General features: G+C 42.7%; 1 protein-coding gene across 6 annotated transcripts in view; it reads left to right on the forward strand.

The window, feature by feature from the left end:
* The first annotated feature begins 2,796 nt into the window (after positions 1–2,796).
* Positions 2,797–23,566, forward strand: part of PTPN3 (protein tyrosine phosphatase non-receptor type 3) — a 136,984-nt gene continuing 116,214 nt past the window's right edge. For 2 of the 6 annotated variants that reach the window (XM_064443254.1, XM_064443255.1), the window contains exon 1: positions 5,059–5,340. In XM_064443254.1, coding sequence (XP_064299324.1) covers positions 5,313–5,340 — 28 coding nt within the window. In that variant the 5' untranslated portion in view covers positions 5,059–5,312. Of the gene's footprint in view, positions 2,952–4,266; positions 4,442–5,052; positions 5,341–23,566 lie in introns of those variants that run through there. The other 4 variants (XM_064443259.1, XM_064443258.1, XM_064443256.1 and 1 more) reach the window with 4 other exon arrangements.

Genomic DNA, 23,566 nt, shown 5'->3' on the forward strand with positions numbered 1-23,566 from the left:
GCTAGGTAGCTGCACAAACTGCTATCAGAGATCTTTGCTGTTGCCACAGCACTTCTGAGTGATGCTAAGGAAGTCATTCCGGCAGGACTCTTTCTCTCTGATCTGTAAATGAGCACCTTCCTTGTCTGAGTAAACCGAACAGAGGTTCAGTTGTGATTTTTTTTTTTTTAAAGAAGTGCTCAGAGATGTGAATAAACACATGTAGGAACTGTGATTTGAAAAACTGTCCCAGATGTCTTCAGCTGGATACTCAACAGCATGAAAGTAGCCGTCCATGTTGTAGGTTTTAACGTGCGCAGTGAAGGCAGCTGTCTAGACATGCAGTGAATGAGACAATCCTGCAAAAAATAGTGTGTTTATGTAATTACATAAAAGAATAATGCCTCTGCCACAAATGTGAAATTAACAGAGCTAACCTTTATCCTGTTGTGGGGTGGTTTGTAGTTTTTTTTTGGTGGGGGGTGCTTACATTTCAGGCTGTTATTTTCATGGAATTAGTATTTTGTCCACATTTTTGATTGTGTGAGAGGAAAATGACTGATAGGTAATGATTTAGTATTTATCTAATTTAGCATGTTTTTAACAAATTGATCATGCGTAGGAACATTCACATAGAAAAGCTTTTTTGAAACATAGCTGATACCACATTTGGTGGGAGAGATCGTCTATTGGTGGGAGAAGTTCACTAGTGCTCCTATGGTGTCCTGCATGCAGCAGTCATAGCTATTACATTCCTTCTTCTCTACCCTGCTCTTAATCAGTATAGGATTCTCTGCCTTTCCATACAGCCAAGGAATTTGGGAAAGTGCTTTCCAAGAAGAGAATTTGAAATTTTTATTTGAAATTAATATTTCAAATTAATTTGAAATGAATATTGGAATATTTGAAATGAATATTGAAAACATAATCCAGGAGTGCAGCACAGACTGGGATCCACCTGGCTGGAGAGCAGCTCTGTGGAAAGGGACCTGGGGGTCCTGGTGGACAGGAAGCTCAACATGAGTGAACAGTGTGCTGCTGCGGCCAAGAAGGCCAACAGGGTGCTGGGTTGCATCAAAAAGGGCATCGCCAGCAGAGAGAAAGAAGTCATTATCCCACTCTACTCAGCGCTTGTCAGGCCACACCTGGAGTGCTGTGTGCAGTTCTGGTCCCCGCTATACAAAAAGGATGTGGACAGGCTGGAAGGGGTCCAGAGAAGAGCCACTAAGATGGTCAAAGGACTGGGAAGCTGCCATATGAGGGTAGGCTGGGAGAGCTGGGTTTGTTCAGCTTTGAGGAAAGGCGGCTTAGGGGAGACCGTATCACCTTGTTCCAGTTTTTAAAGGCTATCTACCAAGATGATGGAGACTCCTTTTTTAGAGGTAGTCACATGGAAAAGATATGGGGTAATGGGTACAAGTTACACCTGGGGAGATTCCAGTTGGACACAAGGGGAAAATTTTTCACAAGGGGAACAATCAGCCATTGGAATATTCTCCCCAGGGAAGCGGTAGATTCCCCATCATTGGACACTTTTAAGACTCAGCTGGACAGGGTACTGGGCCATCTTGTCTAGACTGTGCTTTTGCCAAGAAAGGTTGGACCAGATGATCCCTGAGGTCCCTTCCAACCTGTATTCTATGATGATCCAACAATTCTAGAAATTTTGGAGCTGTAGGTAACTGCATGTAATAGAAAGCTGTTTGTTCCCATTAAATCTCCAACTCCTAGTCAATGGAGCAGGGGAATACTCTTCTTCCCTGGTAAGACTGCCAGTGCTTGATACAACAGGTAATAGTTTTAACACACAGGAAGACTGGGATTATGTATATGATTTAGGGTCCAACAGTGTAATTTCTGATGTTGTAACAAAAGAGCTGTCTAGCTGCACAGCGTTAGTCCTACTGGATGCACAGGAATTGTACAACTAGATCAAATGCTTAATACACTCATATTTAATCTCTAAAAGTATGAGGCCGTGACTATGATTAATTGGAATGCATTGGCTATCATGTCACTAAACTAATGCCCCTATAGACCTAACAATGGTGGGGCTACGTGGAGGGCAAGATGCGGTAACCTTTAACATGGGGAGCAGCAGGTTGGCCGTCGGCCACGTGTTAAATTCATGTATGTGTTATGTAGCACATTTTACCGCATTCCTTCTAAAGGAAGAGGTGATGACTATTGCTTACAAAGTACTTTGTTTGGAAAATGCACAGTATCAGTTTAAAGGAAGTTTAACTTCCTTCCATGGCACACAAAATGTTAGAGGAGTCTAATCCTCACTCATTCAGGACAGGTTCTGCTAGAAACACACTGACCTAATTGGCTGATCCGGGATGGCAATGCCAGTGCTCTTCTACAATATCTATTGTTCCAGAGTTAAATAATCTCACACTCCAGAGGAATGTTACAGAGTTAAATGAACTTAATTCCACTTTGAGTCTCAGAACCAGTTAACTATAATGAAGCCCATTGACTTTGAATATTTCATTAAGATTTAAATGTGTGGACGATTAAGTCTATGCACCTTTTATAAATGACGACGGATTAGATTATTAGATGGCTTCCTCAATCAAGTCTTTTGGATAGATCGCTCTTCAGGGTAGGTATTAATGAGCACGTTTACGAGCCTAAGACAGAACTGTCCAGAAGAACCTGCAGGAAATCTGAAAAACTCTGTGAATCAGCCATGCTGAGCAGCAGTGTGCATTGTCCCCCGTGAGAAAACATGAGATATAGCTATGCTCCTCCCAGTACTCAAATTTAGATAGGCAGTACTGTGTAGACATGCACAAACTGGCTCCCGTTCTCCTGCCTTCACTGCATCTGAGTTGCTACCTTCAAGTTACTTCGCCTAAACCAGCCAGCAAAGCGGTGTACTGAGGAATGGTGGACTAGATGAGAGGACAGAGGAGGCAGCCCGCAACAGGCAAGTTGCACTTTGGAGGGCCACATCTCCACTGCAGGTATATTTATACTATGCAGTGCAGCACAGAGGTCCCTAAATTAAGTTTGGAAAGGGTCATTTTGGAATTTGAAACAATATAGCCATGTCAAGGAGTAGTCTGATACGCTTTTCTCTGGCATGACTCTAGTTTTCTCTGGATCTGTGTTTCTTGCACAGAGCTTCCGGCACAGCAGTTCACTCTCTCCCTGCTCCCACCTTTGCGTTTGTGTTAACAGAGATGTCGGAGGTCAGAGTCCAAAACAGAACAGGAAAATAATGTCCGAGTTGCACGCGTTTTTTAAGAGTTTTTGCGTATTCTTTAACCTGGACTGTTTCACGGATCTCACCGACAGCTGCATTAGCACAACTGTGTCACAAGGGCAGGAACAAGCATCTGGAAATTTCTTTAACTGGCTTTGCCACTGGAGAAAACAAACGTACCACCGGCTTGCTAGGCCATAGAAGTATTCTGCTTCAGTTAATTAGCTCTGCTGAAAGGCTTAGTTAATTAGCATGGGTGTAGAGTTGCACTGACACAGTCGTACAGCTTGCAAGACCCGAGGTAATCCCTCGGCACGGTGCTGCAGCGTGCCCTGTAAGAAGTACGGAAGCGAGAGTAAAGCGGGCGGCGCGGCGTCCTCCCCGTGCCTCCTGGGGACGACCTCAGCCCCGGGCCTCGCCGGCGGCCAGACCCATCCGCCTCCCGTCGGAAGCGCCGTGCTATGGGGCGCGCTATGACCCCCTGCCTTCGATGATACCTCGCACCGCTCTGCGTTTGCCTGGCTGCTAACCCAGGCGGTAACGCCAGGAGACACCAGGCTCCTCGTCTCCTCGCACAGCCTGTCAGCGGGCCCGGGCCTCGAGCGGCTGAGGCAGGCCTCGCCCAACCGGCGCAAACCTCGAGGTACAGCCCGGGAGCAGCTCCGGCAGCAGCCCCTGCCCTCCCGCTGGGGCGGGGACCCGGGAGGGGCCCGGGCCGCCGTGGCCCCCGCCACCGCCGGGGCAGCCCCGCCCCGGGGGACAGGTGCCCGCCAGGCAGCCCCCAGGAGGGCGCATGCGCGCCCGCCGCCAGGCGGCGAAGGGGTGCGGGACCACCCCCCCCCTCCCGCCCCGCCTCTCGCGTTCCCCCTTCCGGAAGCGGCGGAAAGTGCCGAAGGATTCCGAGCAGAGCCGGAATCTCGGAAAGCGGCACCAACTCGGAAAGCGGCGAGTTGAGGACGGGGGCGGGAAGTGGGGGTGAGGCCGGTCCCGGCGGGGCGCTCCGCTAGGGGGCGTGCGCGCTCCTCGCCGCCCCGCCCCGCCCCGCCGCTCCCGCCCCGCCCCGCCCCGCCCCGCCCCGCCCAGGCTCAGCAGCCGGTGGCGGCGGCGGCGGCTGTGGGAGAGGGGTCGGTTCCGTGCTCTGGCGCTCCGCACCTGCTCGCCGCGGTCTGCGCGGTGGAGGCGGCCGCAACGGCCGTAACGGCGTTCCGCGCCCCCAGGGGGAGCGGGGCGGCGGCGGCGGAGCGGCAGGTACCGGGCGGGGTGGCGGGAGCGGCGCGGGGCGCGGAAGCCGGGCTGCGGGGAAAGTTGGCGCCGCCGGGGCGCCTCCGGGAGGCGGGGGCGGCGGTGCCGCCGGTGCTGCCGGGGCCGCCTCCGCACGTCCCTCCTCCTCCTTCTCCTCCCCGGCGGGCCGGCCGGCGGAGTGCCCGGGCGGGCAGCTGGCCCCGCGCCGGTGCCGGGCCGGCCGCGGGAGAGCGGCGGGGGCGGGGGAGAGGGCTGCTGCCGGCGGCTGGCGGGGCTGGAGCGGGGGCGAGGGGGGGGGAAGCGAGCGGGAAGGTGAGCGGCGGTGCTGGGCTGGCTGTCAGCCGGCAGCCCGCCGTGCCGTGCCGTGGCGGCGGGGGGCGGGCGGCTCGGGGTGCCCCGGGGCGTGGCGCTGCCCCGCGGGGTCCCGCCGCGTTCCGTTCCCCTCCGCGCCTTGCGCTCGCGGCGGGGTGCGAGGGCGCTGCGGCCCGGCGGCTGCGGGTCCCCGGGGCGGGGAACGGGGCAAGGTCCCGTCCCGTCCCCGCTGGCTCCGGCGCCTGCCTTCGCTGACTCCCCTCCCGGGGCTGCTTTGGCTCCTTCCCTCCTGCGGGCTTTTCTTCCGCCAAATCGCTGGCGGAGCACCTCGCCTGGGAGCTCTTGCGAGCCCGTCCGAGCACCGAGTGCCGTGGGCGGGTTTGGGAGGGGAGCGCTGTGGGCGCGGAGCGGCCCTGCCCGCGGGGACGGACGGACGGACGGCTGTTCGGCACGGCTCTGCCAAGGGCTCAGAACTCAAAGCCCGGAGATAACAGTACCACAGACCGGTTATCAGGGGCTACCTCACCTCGGAGGCTGCCGGCTCCCCACGGGGGTTACTTTAGGCATGTTGGGTGCCGGCTTACGCTGCGGAGGTACACTCCTCTCCAGTACATAATATATCCACACGTATAATATAGCTAACATACATAAATGTATATGAAGCGTGAAAGCAAGTTACCCTGTCGGTGTTGTGAAACACATGCAAGGCCAGTAAGAGATTCTGTTTCTTGTAATATAAAATTCCCATTAATTTTACGGCATTTCTCACTTCCTTTCTTTAATGATTATCTAAAGTAATTAGTCAGCCTCTGCGGTTGAAAAAGAGGAAAGCAGCGAGCAAAGATATGGGGATTTTTTTTTTGTTGTTTTCCTTGCTAGGATGGTTGCTTCCCCCGTGGCTGTACAGCTTGTCGTACAAATCACTCTGGCTCTAATACCTATGTAATAGAAATCAGAACAAATTAGTGCTTTGATAACATTAAATACTGGGACTCCTACTTTGATCGTCCCAAACTGTCCGTTTGGCAGAAATATATATATAACTGAAGTACTAACTTTGCACAGTGTTGCCTAGAAAAAGTATTTTTAAGAAGTGGATTTAGATGTGTAGAATACTTAACTTTGGGGGTGGGGGGGGGGAGCTGCACTTCCCCTTTTTTTTTTTTTATTTATTTCTCTGAAACTAATCTGCAGAAGAAACGAATTGTCCCTATTACCTGGGCGGCTTTGATTGTAAAGGAAACCGTTAACAAACAGGAATGTGGGGAAGAAAAGTCTGCTTAATTACCATATCTGGAAAAACTTGCTAATGAAATACAAATATGAACTTTTTATGATGCTGACATTCTCTCCACTGTCTTCTGGCAAAAATGTCTTGATAGGTTGATGATAAATGTCTAATACATCTTTGGTTTTTAGTTCATAAGGAAAAACGTTATATTCCACGTACTTAAGGGTATTTAAGTACACTGAACAAAACAGCTTATCTGAAGAGCCAGCTTCTGTCGATAAGGTTGATTTTGTTTTATTAAACGCTTGTGTTGCTGGCAGTAGATTCCCGGAAAAACTCTTGACACATGTGTCATCTCCCTGTGATTTAATAAGTGTTTCTTATGTGTCCAACATCACCATTTTTGCATGTTCTAACACTGGGACAGTTCATTATTTCAGGACAGACGTTTTGGGTAATATCACAGCAAGATGTTGTACTGTACAATACTTTTTACCCCTATGCCTCCAAAGTACTTTTAGTACAAACTAAGACTGTAATAAGATTGTAGGTAAGTGACCCTTGTAACTTAATAGCATACCCAGAAAGCTCCATAACTACTGCTAAATTTATCAATTTGTATTATTGGTATAATATGCTTAATGCAAAAAATGATAACGAGGAAGCTAGTGTGGTAGTAGCATTGCCTTCTTGCATATGTTCATGACTTGTCACGTGATAAATCTTTTAATCCACTCCAGTGGTCTAAAATAGCTAAAATTTCTAAAGATCTTGAGTGGGTTTTTCTAATAGGCAGTATTACAATAGAGGCAGTTGTCCATACAGTTGTCTCAGGGGAGACCTCCTCGCTCTCTACAACTACCTGAAATGAGGTTGTAGCGAGGTGGGTGTTGGTCTCCTCTCCCAAGTAACGAGTTGTGTCAGGTGAGGTTTAGATTGGATATTAGGGAAAACTTCACCGAAAGGGTTGTCAAACATTGGAACAGGCCGCCCAGGGAAGTGGTTGAGTCACCATCCCTGGAGGTATTTAAAAGATGTGTAGATGTGGTGCTTAGGGACATGGTTTAGTGGTGAACTGGCAGCGTTAGGTTAAGGGTGGGACTCGATGATCTTAAAGGTCTTTTCCAACCTAAATGATTCTATGATCCTATACATTTCTGAGCTGTGACCTACTTTTTGTACTGATAGATAAATAATAGCTTTGCATAGACATTAAAAGAGTAACCTTACATAGGCATGACACTAATGCATACAGAAGCCATTAATGTTAAATTCTCCAAGGTGGAATAAATGCAGGTACAGTGAGGAGGAGTTCTACTTTGTCACGTTGTGTTCACAAATAATATTTGCCATGCTGGCATCTATGCGTGGGGCTATTTGTTCATTACAAATTGAGCAATTAAAAGTAAACTGAAGCTTTAATGGTGATGAGGAATAGTGCTACCAACCATATTATTTTAAATACGGTACATCTGCATTGTAAGTTTTGTAGGAATCTAGTGATGTTTTTTTTCAATGCAAAACAATTGCATAAGGTTTATAACCATGAAGTTGAGAACTGGTTGCTGTCAGAGGTGACAGCATGTGGTCATCTACAGAAAAGTTTGCACTGAAGCGGAAAAGCAAGAGAACGATGTTTTTCATTTGTTTTCCCAGAACTACAGCTTTGAGTATGCTAAACAAAAATTATTTATTTTAACTCCTCCTCATATTAGTTGTTGGTAGTTTGTAGCATTGGCTTCTCTTCTGGCTACCTGTGTGTAGCAGTGCAATGTATATTTTGTTCTATGGCGTTAAGTGCACAAGGTCAATCAACAAGGGGGATTTGGCACAACACTGAGCACTAGCACATCTGGGTTGCACGTGTCCGGCTTGTGGTGAGAATCCCCCTGATGCGTGCATCAGATACCTTGGGCTAGAGTGTGGCGTGGCTCTCACTTGAGTAGGAAGCTACCCAACTCAATCAAGGGGTAATTTGGAAATGGGGTTGTATCTTAAGCCCGCAGGAAAGACAGGGTTTAGGCAACTTAGTCCAGGCTATGTGGAAGTGTCAGTATCAGCCAGAAACATTCTGCCTGCAGTTTTGTTTTGGAGTTGGATGCTTGTCATGAGTTACAGTGTGTTCTTGTTATCAAGGCCTAAAAATCAGAAGGTGTGTACAGTCTTAACTCATGACAAGTGTGAATTAATGGGAGGTAAGTTATTCCTCTGTCGGGGTGTTTACTGAGGGGAAAGAGCAGGCGCAGAGGCTGTTGGAGTGGAGTAACAGATGTGCTGCAAGTTCCATCCTGACTTATCTTGAGATGATTTATTCCAATCTTCCCATACCCTAAGATATCGTTGCCTTTATATCAGTATGTACTGAACCTTACCATGAGTTCTTATTTCTATTATTAGCGTTGTAATATGAACCTTAGTCACGTGTCCTGTACTTCGTATTCCTTTTTTCTTCCATTCATATCCTTGCACAGAAAATACTTCATGAAATGCTAGGAAATCAGGTAATATAAAAAACATTCTCCAATAACCTGCTTTATAGAGCTTTTTTGGTCTTAGTGTTACCTTACTCCTGTTGGCAAACTGCATTTAAACATCTTGAAGAGCCTTCTCCCTAAGGAAAACACTGATGCTTCCTATGTAATTCAGTTACTTGAGCTGTGCTGAAATCACCATGATGCTGAAGTCTGGTTGTGCTTATCTGCTAGATTTTATGCTTTAGATTTCTAAACGTTGCAAATGACTAATGGCAACAAAGGGTTCCTGTCTGCTGGGCTAGGAAGATTCAAGGGAAACTACAAAACCTCATAGGTGCTCGAAGCACTGCTGTACTGCTGTTCATCTGGCAAGTCCCACATGCTCTTGGCATGCAAGTTTGAGAAGTCTAAGCAAAATCTGTGATCTGGGCATATGTTGGGAATACAGATTCTCCATCTGGACCTCCTCAATAAGATGTGAGATTTTTAAATTGGTTTCCGTAAAAAAAGTTGGAAAAGATGCAAGCAGAAAGGTTTTCACTGTTCTGACAATTCCTCCAGTTTTGGCTGGCACACTTCCACTGTTTGAGGGCCTTGTACTCACGTGGCCTTGCTGTCTCGTCTTGGCATGTGTCTTTGTCCAGTAACAGCATCTCTCCTTTTATTAAAAGCAGTTCTGTCTGAGAATCTTCACTACTGATTTAGCAGGAGAGTGAATCACTCCATGAGGGATGCGGTGGATCTCTACAGGGTGTAGGCCCTTAGTCTGAAGGCAGAACGTTATATCCTAATTGCCTCTGTGTGAAATGAAGATCATTAGGATTGGGCTGATCTCACTGATTTTTGCAACTAGTTTCCCACTGTTCCACTTCTGCAAATCACTCTTCGATACGAAGATTAAAGAACAGTGGAGAAGTAATGCAGTTTTACAGACAAAACAGAAATCACAAACAGTGAAGCTTGCACACAGTACAGCCATACATTAATCTGCCACATTGGCTGTAATTTCATCGGTTCCCACTCTTGGCAAATTTAGGTTTCATACAAGCACTTATGGTAACATACGTTGTGGAGAGAGAGTGTGTCCCATGCTTTGAAGTATGACTAAAAGCCCTGCTGAGAAAACTGTGTTTTTTGCAATCTGAAGTTCAGAGGAGCTCGTCAAGCTAAGTGATCATAATCCCTTTTCTAGCAGAAGGAATTCAGCGCTTTTTGAAAGGTGTTGATTTCCAAAAGTGAAACAGATACTTTTCCTTGCATCAGAGAGTAGAAATACAGCCAAAGTAGCATGTTGCATGCTTGCTTCTATTGACCAGTTCGGTATGTTTCAAGGGGTAGTGTAGCAACCCTTGTCACGGCCGCCTACTTTCTACCATCTTTATCAACAGCCAGCTTTTATCTTCCTAATTCAGCCTAGCTACCTGTGTGCTCTGAAGCTGGTTAGATAATTATTCTTAATCAATACTGTACAGTATTAAGGTGGTAACTTACCAGTCATAGGGATCTCTTGTTTTTCTTTAGAGCTTCCCCATTAAGATATAGTGATGTTGCTCATAGAAATTCATGAAAAATGGGAGCAAAAGCCTGTACATATGTGTTATCATAGTGGGCAGTAAAGTTTTATAAAGGGTTCAAGAGGTTTTTCGTCATTCAAGGTGAAAACAAAATCAATATATTAAGTTCTCTGTAAGAAGAAAACTGGGTATATGGAAAGTGATTCGAACTCTACTTTGTTCTTCTATTGTAATGTAATACGAAACTAATTACGTACCCTTCCTTGAAGTTTGCATAGCCTTCAAGCAAGCTAAAAGGTTTCATTTCTGAAATGGTAAGGTGGACAATACTGACGTGTGCTTCACTTTTATTTTTTTGTTTTCTGAAAGAGAAGATATGGTAAAATTGCTGTGAAATCATAAAATGCTTCAACTTTTCTAGCTGGCAAATGCAGTTCCAATGGGTTGGTAGCAGCTTTAATTTTAGTGATTCTGACAGATGCCAGTAGTACTAAGCAAGGCTGGATGCTTTAGTGACATGTTTTAAATATCAAGTAAAACTTAACATGTGCACAAAGTAGAGATTACTGTTCATTTTTTGCATATCAAGAAACAAAAAGCTCCTTTTCTAAGTCATTTATTATTTACACTATTAACCAGATTTTTGTTTAACTTAAACAGGACTTTAAAAAATAGCTTTGGAAAAAGAGCGATTGTAAGCAACTGAAATGAACACTAAAGTATTTCAGTACTAAGTCAAATGCTGTTTTGTTTGAGCTTTAAAGTACCAAAGTAGTTACGATTTGACATCTTGTTCATTGATTTCCCTCTGTCTTCTCCCTCTACCCCCAGACAGATTCTGATCTGGTGTGTGTAGTGTTATGGAAAGCAAGCGGTTCATAACACCAAACTGTGATGAGTAACCACGGCTATTTCCCTAGCAAGTTATGTGATGTAGTTACGCTCTGTGGAATGACGTGTTTTATCAATGAAAGCTGCGAGCCTGAGCTGTGGCTTGCGGATGCGTGGGGTTTTGTACTGTACTGTGGTTCTTGTGTTGTTTTGCCTACAGTTGGGTGAATATGGATCCTGTTCTTCAACAGGGGGCATCTCCCAGGGATTGGCCCCAAGTATGCAGAGGTCTGATCTCTTTCACTGAGTTTTGATGTTTTTTTTAAAGTCTAACATTTTTATCCCAAGTATTGGATGTATGTGCAGTTGGCTTCTATTTCTACATCTGTATTGGTATAAAATGCTTTTCATAATCTTAGCAATTTTCTGGGTTTTTTTAATTACACAGATGGGAAAGGACTGCACTTCTTGAACTATAATAGTACAGGTAGAGGCACAGCTTTTGGTTGTAGGCAAACTTGGACATGTACCTGAAATTAAGCACATGCAAGGACTTTTTGATTGCTGTGGTTGCTTCAATGCTAGTGGTTTGTCTGGAAGAGGATAACTTCTTGAATGTGTTGCTAATGTTCTAAATAACACACTGAAAATCTCTAGTCTCTAGATAAAGCAGGCTATACTTTGGTCAAGTTGAAGATCAGCTAGCACATGCTAAAGTACAGCTTGCCGTATCTTTATGTTGTTATTTCAGAATGTGTTAGTCCTTGTTTATTGTAGGAAAGAAAGGTGTCTTTGAGCAACCTAGTGAGCACAAGTTGTCCTGATTGGCTTTCAGTGGTTGTTACAGGATGGGACAGTTTTCCTTTTCACATGCTTCTAGCCATATGTATATCACTAAAGATTTATTATAACATCTTGAAAAACTCGTTTAAAAAACTTCAGCTAACATTCTGGCCTACAGTGTGGATTAACTCCATAGTTATGGTATAGTTCAAACTTTTCTTATGTCTCTGGCTTCCTGTTTTTGGGTCCAGTATGTCAGTGGATTTCATTAACCATCAGAAGACTTTAAAGAGATCAAGTTTTTGAACTCCTGACAGTTCACTCTTTCACATGGCACTCTCTGGGCTGCTGTTGTTTAATTAAGATTTCTACCCTTGCATATTCTGAACTCAAATTTAAATCTTGATTCTCTCAATTCCTTTATCAATTGATGTAATTGTTTGTTAGAACCGTCTGTTAACTTGAATGATATGTAAAGCCGGGTTGTGATTTCAGTCTCTGTTCTGCCTGCTGCCATCTCCAGCTATGGCTTTCTCAGATGCCTGGTAAAAATAGTGTCAGAGATTTTGCTTGATGGAAACTCACTGGTGAACTTTAGTTTGGGTAGAGCATAAGCCACTCTCAAAATCATCCTGTACTTAATTCTATCAGGGTTAGTCTGAAAAGAGATCATGTCTTTTGGAAATCTTTTTACAGAAAGATCCTATTTTATTAAGGATCATAAAGCTTTTTCTTCTAAACATTTTTTTGTTTTGCTTTGCATGACATCTGAAAAAGTTGCTAAGAATTTAGGCATGTAGGGGTTCGAATACCTAGTCAAAAACTTAAATTCTCCATGTATTTAATAAAACAATTAAAAAATAGAACAACACAGCTTAGGGTGGCATGCAGCATTTGATGGCTATTTGTTGTGATTTTGAAAGTCAATGATATAAGTAAAAGTGTTTTTTTTTTACAGTATGTCATTGTGGGGAACAATTTTTGGGAGGGGATCAATTCTTTCCATTTTACTTCAAAAGCAATAAGCAATTTGAGGTGTCACTGGGAAAATTCAGATTTGTAAATGTTGGGCAACTCTTCATCTGTAAAATACTTGTGACATTGTAGCCTGTGTATATTAACAGTAGCTTTTAATAAGACTGCACATAAGTGTTTTGTATTTGCAGCCATGGTGGAGCTTTTTATTATTAAAACCCCCAAAAACTTCAACTGATTCTTCTAGCTTTCAGATTTGTTTGACTTTAGCAACACGGTGGTTCTTTGAAGTAGTTGCCAGAAAATTTCCTAAGCTGAGGGAAAGTCTGTGGGACCGCGCCAGTCAGGACGCGCTACTGATGTGGCAAGAGACCAAAAATCGCTGACAGACTTCAGAACTCTCCAGCAATACTTTTGTAGTAAAGCAGCTGTCTTAATTGTAGCTATCTGTTCACTAAGTTCAGTGGATTTTAAGTTTATTCTCCAGCTTTGGTTATACATGTTTCCTTTTCATACTGAAAATGCACACCTGGAGAAACAGATATCTATCTGAAGGAAGCTGGTGGTTTGGCACCTGGGAGCTGATAAGGCTCCAGGATTAGGGGGAACACAGTGGTTTTTGGTAACTAGGAAGTGATTCAGTGTTCAATAACGGGAAGGGTTGTGTGTTTTGTCTTCCGCCTTTTCTGAGCAGATATGACTATATTTTTCAGATGATTACTTAAACTTTTCATTCTGTCCTGATATGTGGTACCTTTGACCAAAGGTACCAAATAACTGATGGGGCCTGCAAGTATGCTGTTACTATTTAATTAAGCAGCACTTAATTTACTAACAGCATTCTGCTTCTAGCCAGTGCACTGTGTGTATCAGGTAGTATCTCCCTGGAACAAATAGGGAGCATCATACTTAGGTTGTAGCTGAATGCAGAGGCTTGCAACATCATGGTGCTTCAAAGTGTGAAACAAACACCTATCTGCCAGCGTAAAGGTAACAGACAACTTTTAATAATAGCATGTGCTTTTCTGGTACATTATTATACAATAATTCACCACCACTGTGACCACCCCCTGCACCACCACCTGGCTATTTACAAAAGTGCAGTTACATTTGGTGTAAGACCTTTGACATCTTGTAGTGAAATTATCTTGTGCTTAACAGTAAGGGAGGGCTATGGCTTGTGATATTACCCTTTTGACAGAATCTTCATGTTTGGTAAACTCTCAAGCACAAAGAGTGCTATGAATACTTTTTCCCTATTTCCTTAGAGATTTAATTCCTTATCTATATATTACGTTACATGAAGGTGAATTTACACACTTAATTTCTAACTCCTTAGGTAAAGATGGGAGGCTCTGTTTTTTCTCTTCTATCCAAGTATTTCACAGAGCATTCTAGGAAGAAGTTTGCCTCTTTCCAAGGATTACTTGTTTGTTACCCGAGTGTAGAGCAAAACTGCTGGAAGCCCTGCTCCACGTTTTCACTGTGGCCTGGCTGCTGAAATACATTCCTGCCTCTCTCACTGAGGGGTATTTTTTTTTCTTTTATTAATTGCAAAATTCTTGCATTTTGATGTGATGGGAATACTACACTTTGTTCTGTAATGTAAATTAGTCATTTCTCCTTATCAATATGAATAGAAGAACACAGAGTTGTTTGAAATAGATGGTAAATTGGTAAACTCTGCTTAGTACATGTTAATTTATATAGAGCTGAGTATATTGGCTTCAGATCCTGAGATAGTGGTACATTTGGTTTTACAGCAAGTGTCACTTATCTAGCTATACTTGGTTTCTAAACAGATATATCTGACTTGTGAGCAATTGAAGGTTTTGTAGTAATCAAACAGCGTTATTCAGTGGAATATGAAGTTCAGTATAGTCAGAGTAGACCTAGTAATAAAGGTAATTCTTCAGTAGAATAACTTGCTGTTACTTGTGTTGAATTCCTGATTCTGAAAACATGATCTGAATGATTCTTAAAAAAAAAACAACCCCATAATCCTCTTGGAGCAAAGTGATTGTAGAAGGAGTTGTGATCTTTTTATATAGGAAGCCAATCTTACTCATAACATATTACCCATTTTCCGTAGATAGTGAAGGAGGACTCTGACCCTTTATTAAAAGGAGTTGTGATGGATAACACACTTTTCCAATAGCATCTGAAGAGATTAATGAATTGAGCAGTGGCTTTAACGAGTGAGCCTCTAGAATCTGACGTACTGGGTCTAAAGTTAGCTCTGCATTGGGTACTCTTGAGCGCAAGAGATTTTGTTACTATTATCAGTTACAAACTCTGTTACTTGTTAACCAGTGTGTGCTATCTTTGACTGACTTGGAGTAGCATGGTGTTGTGCAGTAGGGTCACCTGTGTTTGTTTTTTTCTAATTACCCAGGAAGTAAACGTTTCCCAGTACAAGAGAACTGGTTTAAAATCCCACTTTTGGGTGTCGAAAAAAGCAGCCAAAGACAAATACAAGCTGTGTTAAACTGGTATGAAGAAAATAAATCTGTTGCTTAGTCTGCCAAGTGCCCAACACTGTAGCTTTTTTGTCACTTCATTTACCAAAAGCAAAAGCAGCTTTTCTTTTTGTCGTGTTTTTCCCTCTGCCTCCCATCCCCCAAACATTTGTAAACAGGAAACATTAACTGAAATGCCAAACTTGGTTTCATCCCTGCCACTACTTTAAATAAAATTACTTCTAAGGTGAAGATAATGTGCTTATCCTTATAACTTTCTCCACAAAAATAGACTGTAGGCCACACGTTACAGATGCTCTGAAGAAAGTGTTGCCCTGAGTGTCACCTTGGGTGTGTGGGTGGTTGCAGCACTGAGTCAGCTCTGTGCGTGTCGATGCTCCTCAGCTGCCAGGTGCACGTACCCAGAACTGTATAATGGCCTTTCCTGGTTAGAGATGGTTTCTGTCGTTCGTTGGAGCTCATTTGCTTTTCTTTCTGGTACCGAGGAGAAAAACTGGCTTTACAACCATTTGCTGTATCTTATAAGGCAAAGTTGAACTCTCTAACACGGGTAATAAAAAAAGCCTGTTTTACTGGATTGATTAGATGGCAACTTCAAGGCGATCGGCGAGTGTGCTTCTTGCCAGCAGATAAGGTCGGACAGCATGACAAACCTGGCTTTATTAGTCACCTTCCTTTCCATCCGTTGGGATCCCTTTTGGCAGTTGATGTGTGACAAGTTAGCAAGGTGAAAGTTTGTTTCTTCAGTAGTTTTAACTTTGATGTCCTGTCAGGTGACCTAAACCAATGTTGAATCAAATGAATGTTCAACTCCTGAGTCTGTTCTACTGTCTAAAGAGCATAACTGGCAGTCTGTCCCTACTCCAGTGATGTCTGACTCCGTTGGTTAGTTTCAACACATCTTATTAAAAAATATAAAATAAATTGAGATGTCTTAGAGACATTAAGCTGTGAACTATATAAGAAGGTTAGTGCCTGCTCTAAGGATAGGTCTTCAGTGTGAGGCTCAGCAGGTGTAATATTGTTTTGACCACAGGGTAATGAGTGAGCAGGTGCTTGACTTGGGTTCAACCACTGCCTATGTTGCCTCACTCTGTATCCTTTAACTAGTGGCTGGGCAAGAAAAGAGGGGACTGGTGGTATGGAAGCATATATAGGACTTGAAGACTTAGTGTCTTGAGCAGAAGACAGGAAGAGCTTAGGCTTGGAGAAGTGGCAGCCTAAGATCCTAAGGGATAAGAGTAGTAGTATGTACGAGATCAGAGGCATCCTGGTATGCCTGTGTGACTCAGAAGGACAGTGAATGGTGCCAGAGGTAGCCACCAAAAGGGATTGCTGATATATTACCAAATTATTCAATTATAAATAAATAACTTGAGCAGTTACATATACCATAAACTGTAGGTACTTGAAATAAATATTCTGCAGCTGTTAACTTCTAATGCCTGTCAGTTCCTGTTGCATTGCTAGTGTTAAGATGTGACAGTTGTCCAGTGTTGGATAACTTCTGCAATACAGAGCTTTTGGTTTTCACTTCATGCTTAGACTATATTATTGGACAATGTCGTATGTTAGGTTAGTGTGTTGAAATTTGAGGATGAAATTGTTAGTGTTCTAAACTACCTGTTTATGCTTTCTTTAATTTGGAAGGTTTTTGTGTTCTTTTGTTTGCGGTTTGTTTTTTGTTTTTTGTTTGTTTGTTTTTATATTAGACATCTGGATATAAGGGGGAAAAATATCTTTACCTTGAGAACTGTTAAGCCTTGGAATAGGGTGCCTAGAGAAGTGGTGGAGTCTTCCTTCCTGGAAATATTCAAGGTTTGACCTGATGGGACCTTGGAAAATCTATCTTAAAGCCCTGCTTTCATGAACAGTTAGACCAGATGATTTCTAGAGATCCCTTCCAACCTAGATTTTTCTGTGATTCTGTGATCTAGGTCATGTGTAGCCATGTTTTTCCAAAATATTGGTGATAACTTAATGACAATAACATTAATATTGTTAAAAATAATAGGGTGTTTTTTCTGCTGAAAATAAATGTGGGAAATAAGTTAGTCAACCATGCAAAACTTGACCACCACACAATGACACCCTTAAGGGAGTTGACATTGTTGCTCTATAGTAGAGCAATAGCTGTAATACTGATACTTAGTTATTTTTTACTTCTAAAAGTCTGTCTAAAATGAGGAAAGAGCTCTCAGTCAGGTTCCTTCTTAGAGTTTTGCTTGATGAACACCATGCTGCTAGAGTAGTGTTTAAAAACCTAGTTTCAAATATAATCAGAAAGCATTTGACTAGTTGTAGCTAATCTTTTTTCTTTTGCTTTATTATTGGTTATATGTAAATGATGAATGCCTGAATGAAGATTTTATGGCTGTGTGTATAGAGGCACAAAATTATGTATATTGATATATTTGTTGCAAACCAAATTGACCATATTAAGACAAACCAATAAATAGTGCAGGTATGTATGTTTCAAGACACTTTGAGGTAGACAAATCCTGTTTTTTTTTTTCATGTTTTGTTGTTTTTCAGAAATGGTCAGCTGTAGTGGTTGGGCTTCCAACACAAGTCTTTTTGGTTTTGTCCTAGCAGGTCATTGCAGAAATCATTTAAAAGTCAATGCACTCTTTTGACATTCTCTAACAGCCTATCAAATTGTGCCAAGGAAATTCTGCTGTGTACTGGCTCAGGAAATAATCTTAAGATCTGTGTTAGCATGGTGGTGTCTGTGTATATAATACATGAAATGTGTACAATGCAGCAGAAAACTTAAAAACTTAAACCTGACTTTCAGAATGGAACCTCAGTGTCTCTTACTGGAGTTAACAAAGTCCTGTAAGCTACTTCATAGGAAAATACAGTTAAATATTCAAAACCTTGTGTATTAACCTGTGACTGACTTGCATGTAAAATTAAGTGTAGGGACTACTTGGCTTAGTTATGATTTGGGTTGAGTTTGTTTAGAAACTTCTGGATACTGTTTCAAATGCTTAACTTGGCAATCAAATCCATGTACCTATACAGATGGGTATACTTTATAAGCATGTTTTAGAATGACCTCTTCTCCCTTACCTCTGAATTTGGCTGTGATTACTCAGGCTTTTTTTCTCATTAAGGGGGAACCATGGCAGTTGTCTTGGCTAGTAAAAGCATTTCAGCAGGGAAAAAAACAGTTACAAAGTCAGCATTTCTCTTAAGCAAAAACTTTCTATTTTTTTTTAATCTCCTGTGGTGTTAGTGTTGATTTTTTTTTTATTGTTTGATATCTTTTTCTTTGCATTTAGATCGACCATACCTTTTTTTTTTCCTCCTGGCACCGTGCAACTTCAGGACCTGTTCTTGAAGTGGGGAGCAAGGCGTTTCCATTGTTCTTGCCTGTGAGATGATGTTTGATGTAGATGTTTCTTATGCTTTCCTGACTCCTTAGCATAATTGCAGCCATCACAGGCCATGTTCAAACATAGTGCCGCTTCAGGCACTGGCATGCTGTCACCTTTCTGTACTGATAGCTAGATGTATAATTAACTACTGTTTGCACAGTTACAAATATAACAATGTAGGTGACAGCTTCCCTTGGTGGGGAAGAAGGGAAAAGATCCTCAAAAGAACCAACCCTAAAATAAAGACGTTGGCAGTTTTAAATGCCCACTACTGGCAATGAGTCCATTTTTCTCCAGGTAGGGCACAGGATTCCCCTGGGGTTTGTTATCAGGGAGGAGGCCATGAACCTCCTGCATTAGCACACCTCACAGGGGCTCTGGAAACAGCATCTCTTGGCGTTGTTTGTGAACCTGCTTCCTGTGCCCTGGCAGGGAATTGTGGCTGCGTGGTTTGAGTTGCTTGAACCTCTGCATTTGGTCTTAGTGGCAGCAGCACAGTGCGGTTTGATGGTGCTGGACTGCTGCTGCAGCGTGGGCAGGGGTGTGCTGGGGTTCAGGGCCCTGGAGCCACTTGCTTTTGGGGTAGTGAGGGCCCAGCACAGCTGGGGCTCGCTTCCAAACTCGGGTTTAGAGGCTAGTTTGTGGTTCAGTTTTGGAGGTTTGCATGGCTGGAAAACAGAGGAAAGTGGCCACCTAAAACTCGCATTTTACCTTTTTCAAAAATTCATGTTTTACTCAGAAAAAGAGGCAGGGTTTTTTTTTGTTGGTTTTTTTTTCCTCTTAAGTAATGCTTCAAATGAGGTCTCAGTCTTCTGTAATAAACCAAAATTAATTTTTATCTTTTCTTTCTTTAATTTCTTTTATTTTGGCTTTAAAAATTACTCCCAAAGAGACATGATTCCTTTGTTCTTAAAGATTTTTAATCCTTTGTTTACTGTGTAATGAGTTGTATTTTGATATTGAATTTCTTAGACTTAGTAACAGTAGAGTTGATGAAGAAGGACGTGGAATAAACTTATTCATTAGTAGTTGGACTCATAAATTTAGGAAATGGTGCTACAGCCTCATAAGGACTTAACTTTACTTCAACAGTTTTGAAATTCTGCTTTCTTTGCCTTCTAAATACTTGATTAATTAACAAGAACTGTTATATTAACCTTGTTTTTCTTATGGAGCAAATTACAGGATGAATCCTCAGATTCAACCTATTTAAGTAAGAATGCACATAGAAATAAACACAGGAGAACTTTCATACAAGCGTAGTACACTACAGTGCACTACTTTAATTTTGTCCGCCTTTGACAATATTGCCAGTTTTTTCTATAATAGTTTAATATCGGTCATAATGGAGTGTAAAGTTCTTAGAGGTGGAAAGAAGATAGTTTGATTAGCTGTTATATGCTGAAATATGGTTGGAAGCTTGAGGTAGAAGAAAGTAATTAGTATGGCCTATGATGATGGTTGTAATAATGCTGCTGGATAGAGTTGTCATCTTTGTTCTGAGGTTTTCACTTCCTTCTCTTTCTGGGGATGGTAATAGGGTGGAGCTGAGGAGTTGGTCTGGAAGCATTAAAAGTGGATGCTGGCAAAATATTATATACTTCAGCAGGTTGAACCTTTATTTGCTCGGAAAACAAGAAGTTAAGATCTCTAAGTGTCATAGTGCATATCTGGTACAGAAGGTAATATGGATATGTGGTCACTGTTAGTCAGCTGTCTGTACACTGTGTATTTGAGTAGTTGGAGAAAAAAGGTGACAAATGCAGCAGTAAGAGATGCCAAATAGTTGAATGAGATCTGACTCCTTACCGAGCTGTGCAGCTAATGTTGTTTGAGATAGACTAGGACTAAAAAGCAGTGCTGTCAAAGAAACATTTCAGGCTCAGCATTAAGTCATACTATCTAATATTTATGAAGGGAACCCCAAAAAAGATCCTTGAAACTTCAAAAGGCATTTAAAAAAAAACAACAACCCCAAACGAAAAAAAACAACCAAAAGATCTTAAACCCCACCCCAAACCCTCATCTTCTATTTCACAGTAGTTGATGGTCTAAACCATCCCCCCCTCCGTTTTTTTTAATGGGGCTAGTAGGAAATTCTACAAACGAGAACATCACCCATCGTAATTTTTTTTGCTGGCTCTGACCTATCTCCTTAGGAACAAACTTTTATTCGTTGTTTTAAAGACACCCGATAACTCTTCTCCACTATCTTATCTAATTTCTTCTTCCTCCATTCTCTGTGTTGCTCTCATTCTTGTTTCTGTTTGCTTTGTTCCAAGCCATACCATTATGCTTTTATTTAACCAGTACTTATTTTCATGTCTGGTCATCTTATTCTACCTGAAACCCCCTGTACTCTTCAGAGCCTGCACTAATCATTGACTCATCCTTATCAGTTCTGATTTATGTTTTCATTTGAACATTATCTGATATAATGCTTTTGAAATTTATGGAAAGGGGTGCCCTTTCTTCATGAATGCAATAAGGACACCAGGAGGTGTTCCCTTTGTGATTTTTTTTTTTTTTTCCTCAAGGTTTTGAACTGCTTCCCAGCCAGAGCTCTGCTGTGAAGTTCTCTTAGACTTCCCTTTCAAGCATGCTGCTGTGCTGCTCTTTGGCCGCTTTGCGCTAGCTGACTCAGGGTAGGCAGCCAGGCCGGCGTTGCTTTAAGTCCCCAACAAAACTCTTATACCACTTAATTCTGTCAAGTCTTGCAAATTATCTTTACTTTGAAAGGATTCTTGTTCTTGTCATATTGCTTCCAAAGGGGGACTGTATGCTACTGCATGAACTGGCTTATCAATTTTTATGAAGTTCTGGCTATATTTAGCAGTTAATTTCTATTTCATGTAGAAGTTGAATGCCCACCCTGTTTTTGAAAGGGACAAACTTGCTTAGGTGAAATTCTAGCTATTATCAAGAGTAGGAAAGTGTATATGGCATAGGCCAGAATTTGTACTTTGATTCCAAAGATCAGGTGGGGGCTGAGTTCATTCAGCATGTGTAAATATTGATGTCACATTCAGAAAGCTCTTGTGGCCAAGCAGACCACTTACCTGGTTATGACAAGGTACATTTTGCACTAAGAAAGCAGTTAAGATTAAATAGACTAAGCTGAGTATTTTTATAGAGGTGCAATTTAGGGTAGGCAATCTGGAATAGGGGTCATTACCTTTGTTACTGGTTACAGCATAAGCTTAAATATTAGAAATCTATACAAAGATTTAGCTAATAGCTTTTAAAATCAAGTTGTTAATCTGTTCAGTTATGGAGGTAAGACAAGCTTGACAACATTGTTTGAAGAATCTATTTCAAATTAATTTCTCCTTTAAAGCTCTTGGGGGAACGGGCTGCTTTGTCATTGATTTGCCATATCACTTGCTTTTGGTCAATTGACTAGTCTTAAGCAAAACCAGAAACACAATCACAGAATGGCAGGGGTTGGTCTCCAGAGGTCCCTTCCATCTCGTCCAACCCCCCTGCTTGAGCAGGCACACCTAGAGCAGGGGGCACAGGAACATGTCCAGGTGGGTTTTGAATGTCTCCAGGGAAGGAGACCCCACAGCCTCCCTGGGCAGCCTGTGCCGCTGCTCTGTCACCTGCACAGGAAAGAATTTTTTTCCTCATATTCAGGTGGAACTTCCTGTGTTCCAGCTTGTGCCCCTTGCCCCTTGGCCTGTTGTTGGGCACTATTGGAAAGAGTCTAGTCCCATTGTCCTGACACCCAGTATTGTTTTCAACAGTACTGTGTTTTCAAGTAGTCCTTGTTTTGATGCCTTTCCTTTATTCTGGTGTATAGCAGGGTTGTGAAAGAAATGCTAAAGAAAATGTTAGTAGTTCTGGACTTCTGTCCAGCTGTACTGTGATCATACCTCTAACCTGATAAGGTGCTGCAATCCACTCCCTCTTTGCCTCCCCCAGACCTTCCACATTAAGTTTTGAGGAATTTGCCTGTTGGGAGGCATTACTCATTATCACTACCATGCAAAAGCGCCTGACAGTGGGGGAACTGGGAGAGAGATACCGGATCTCAGCACTGTAAGCAAAGTTCTCCCTTTTTTGCTCCTGTTTCAGTATAAACCAGCAATGCTGGCCCAGTGCCTGCATTCCTCTGTAATCAGTTGCCACAGCATGCTAAAGATTGCTTTGAGGGAAGTAGATAAATGTTCTACCTGCCAGCCAGGAGTACAAAAGCTGAAATAGGAAGGATTGGGGAATGTCAGGTCGTCTTGGCAAAATTTGGGGTGTGTATGTGTTTAAAAATGCCTGGCATTGCCTTGTGTGTTAAGTGATTTGAAACTTAAAAACCAAACTAGCCTCCAAATTTAAACTCTGAGAAAAGCAGCATAGAGGTGTATTCTCAGACAAGGAGGTGTTTAATTCTATAAATTATGTGAGCCTGGCTGTGCATGGGAACTTCAACAAGCTTGTCGATACAAGGTTCAAGAAACCTGCATTACTTCAGATAGCAACAGGAATCTTTGTTACAAACACTCGTTTGTGGGATAGCTGTGTTAAAAATGAGCAAAAAAACCAGCCTAAGTGGGCTTGAATTACTTGTGAAGGCACTATATGTCCATAGGAGAATTGAAGAAAAAACAACAAAACACCAAAAAACCTAAAATATAACAAAAAAAAAACCCAAACCCAAAGGAATACTCCACTCTCCTTTGGAGTAAAGAGCACTCTCTTTACTCTTTGGAGTAAAGAACAAGCAGCTCTTTACCAAGTCACTTTCCAAAATCACACTGTACCCCACTACTTTTTACTCCCCCAAACTCCAGTCGTGGCTGGCATGGCTCCTGCTTGCTGTGAATGCAGGCTGCCTTCTCTTGGCCTCCTGATGGACATCCCCCTCACTGGCCTCAGGTTCCCAGCTTCCCAGTATGTTCCCCTTGATTTGGGGTTGGACACCAGCTGTCAGAACAGCACCTGTGCCTGTTCACATCATTTGTAGGCACTGGAATAGGCAGACTTAACCTCTTTGCCAGCATGGTGAATTAAAAGCTCAAACAACTGAGAAAAATACCACTTTAGTACCTTCGTGGCTGAAGGTTTAGCATATGTTTGCCTAGAAGTTGGCCCAGTATTCTTGCCCACCCTGTGATGGTGGAAGGGTGCTCTGTGGGCCCTGGTCCAGGGAGG

Source organism: Phalacrocorax carbo, chromosome 2 (genome assembly GCF_963921805.1).
Source record: "Phalacrocorax carbo chromosome 2, bPhaCar2.1, whole genome shotgun sequence".
Lineage (NCBI taxonomy): Eukaryota > Metazoa > Chordata > Aves > Suliformes > Phalacrocoracidae > Phalacrocorax > Phalacrocorax carbo.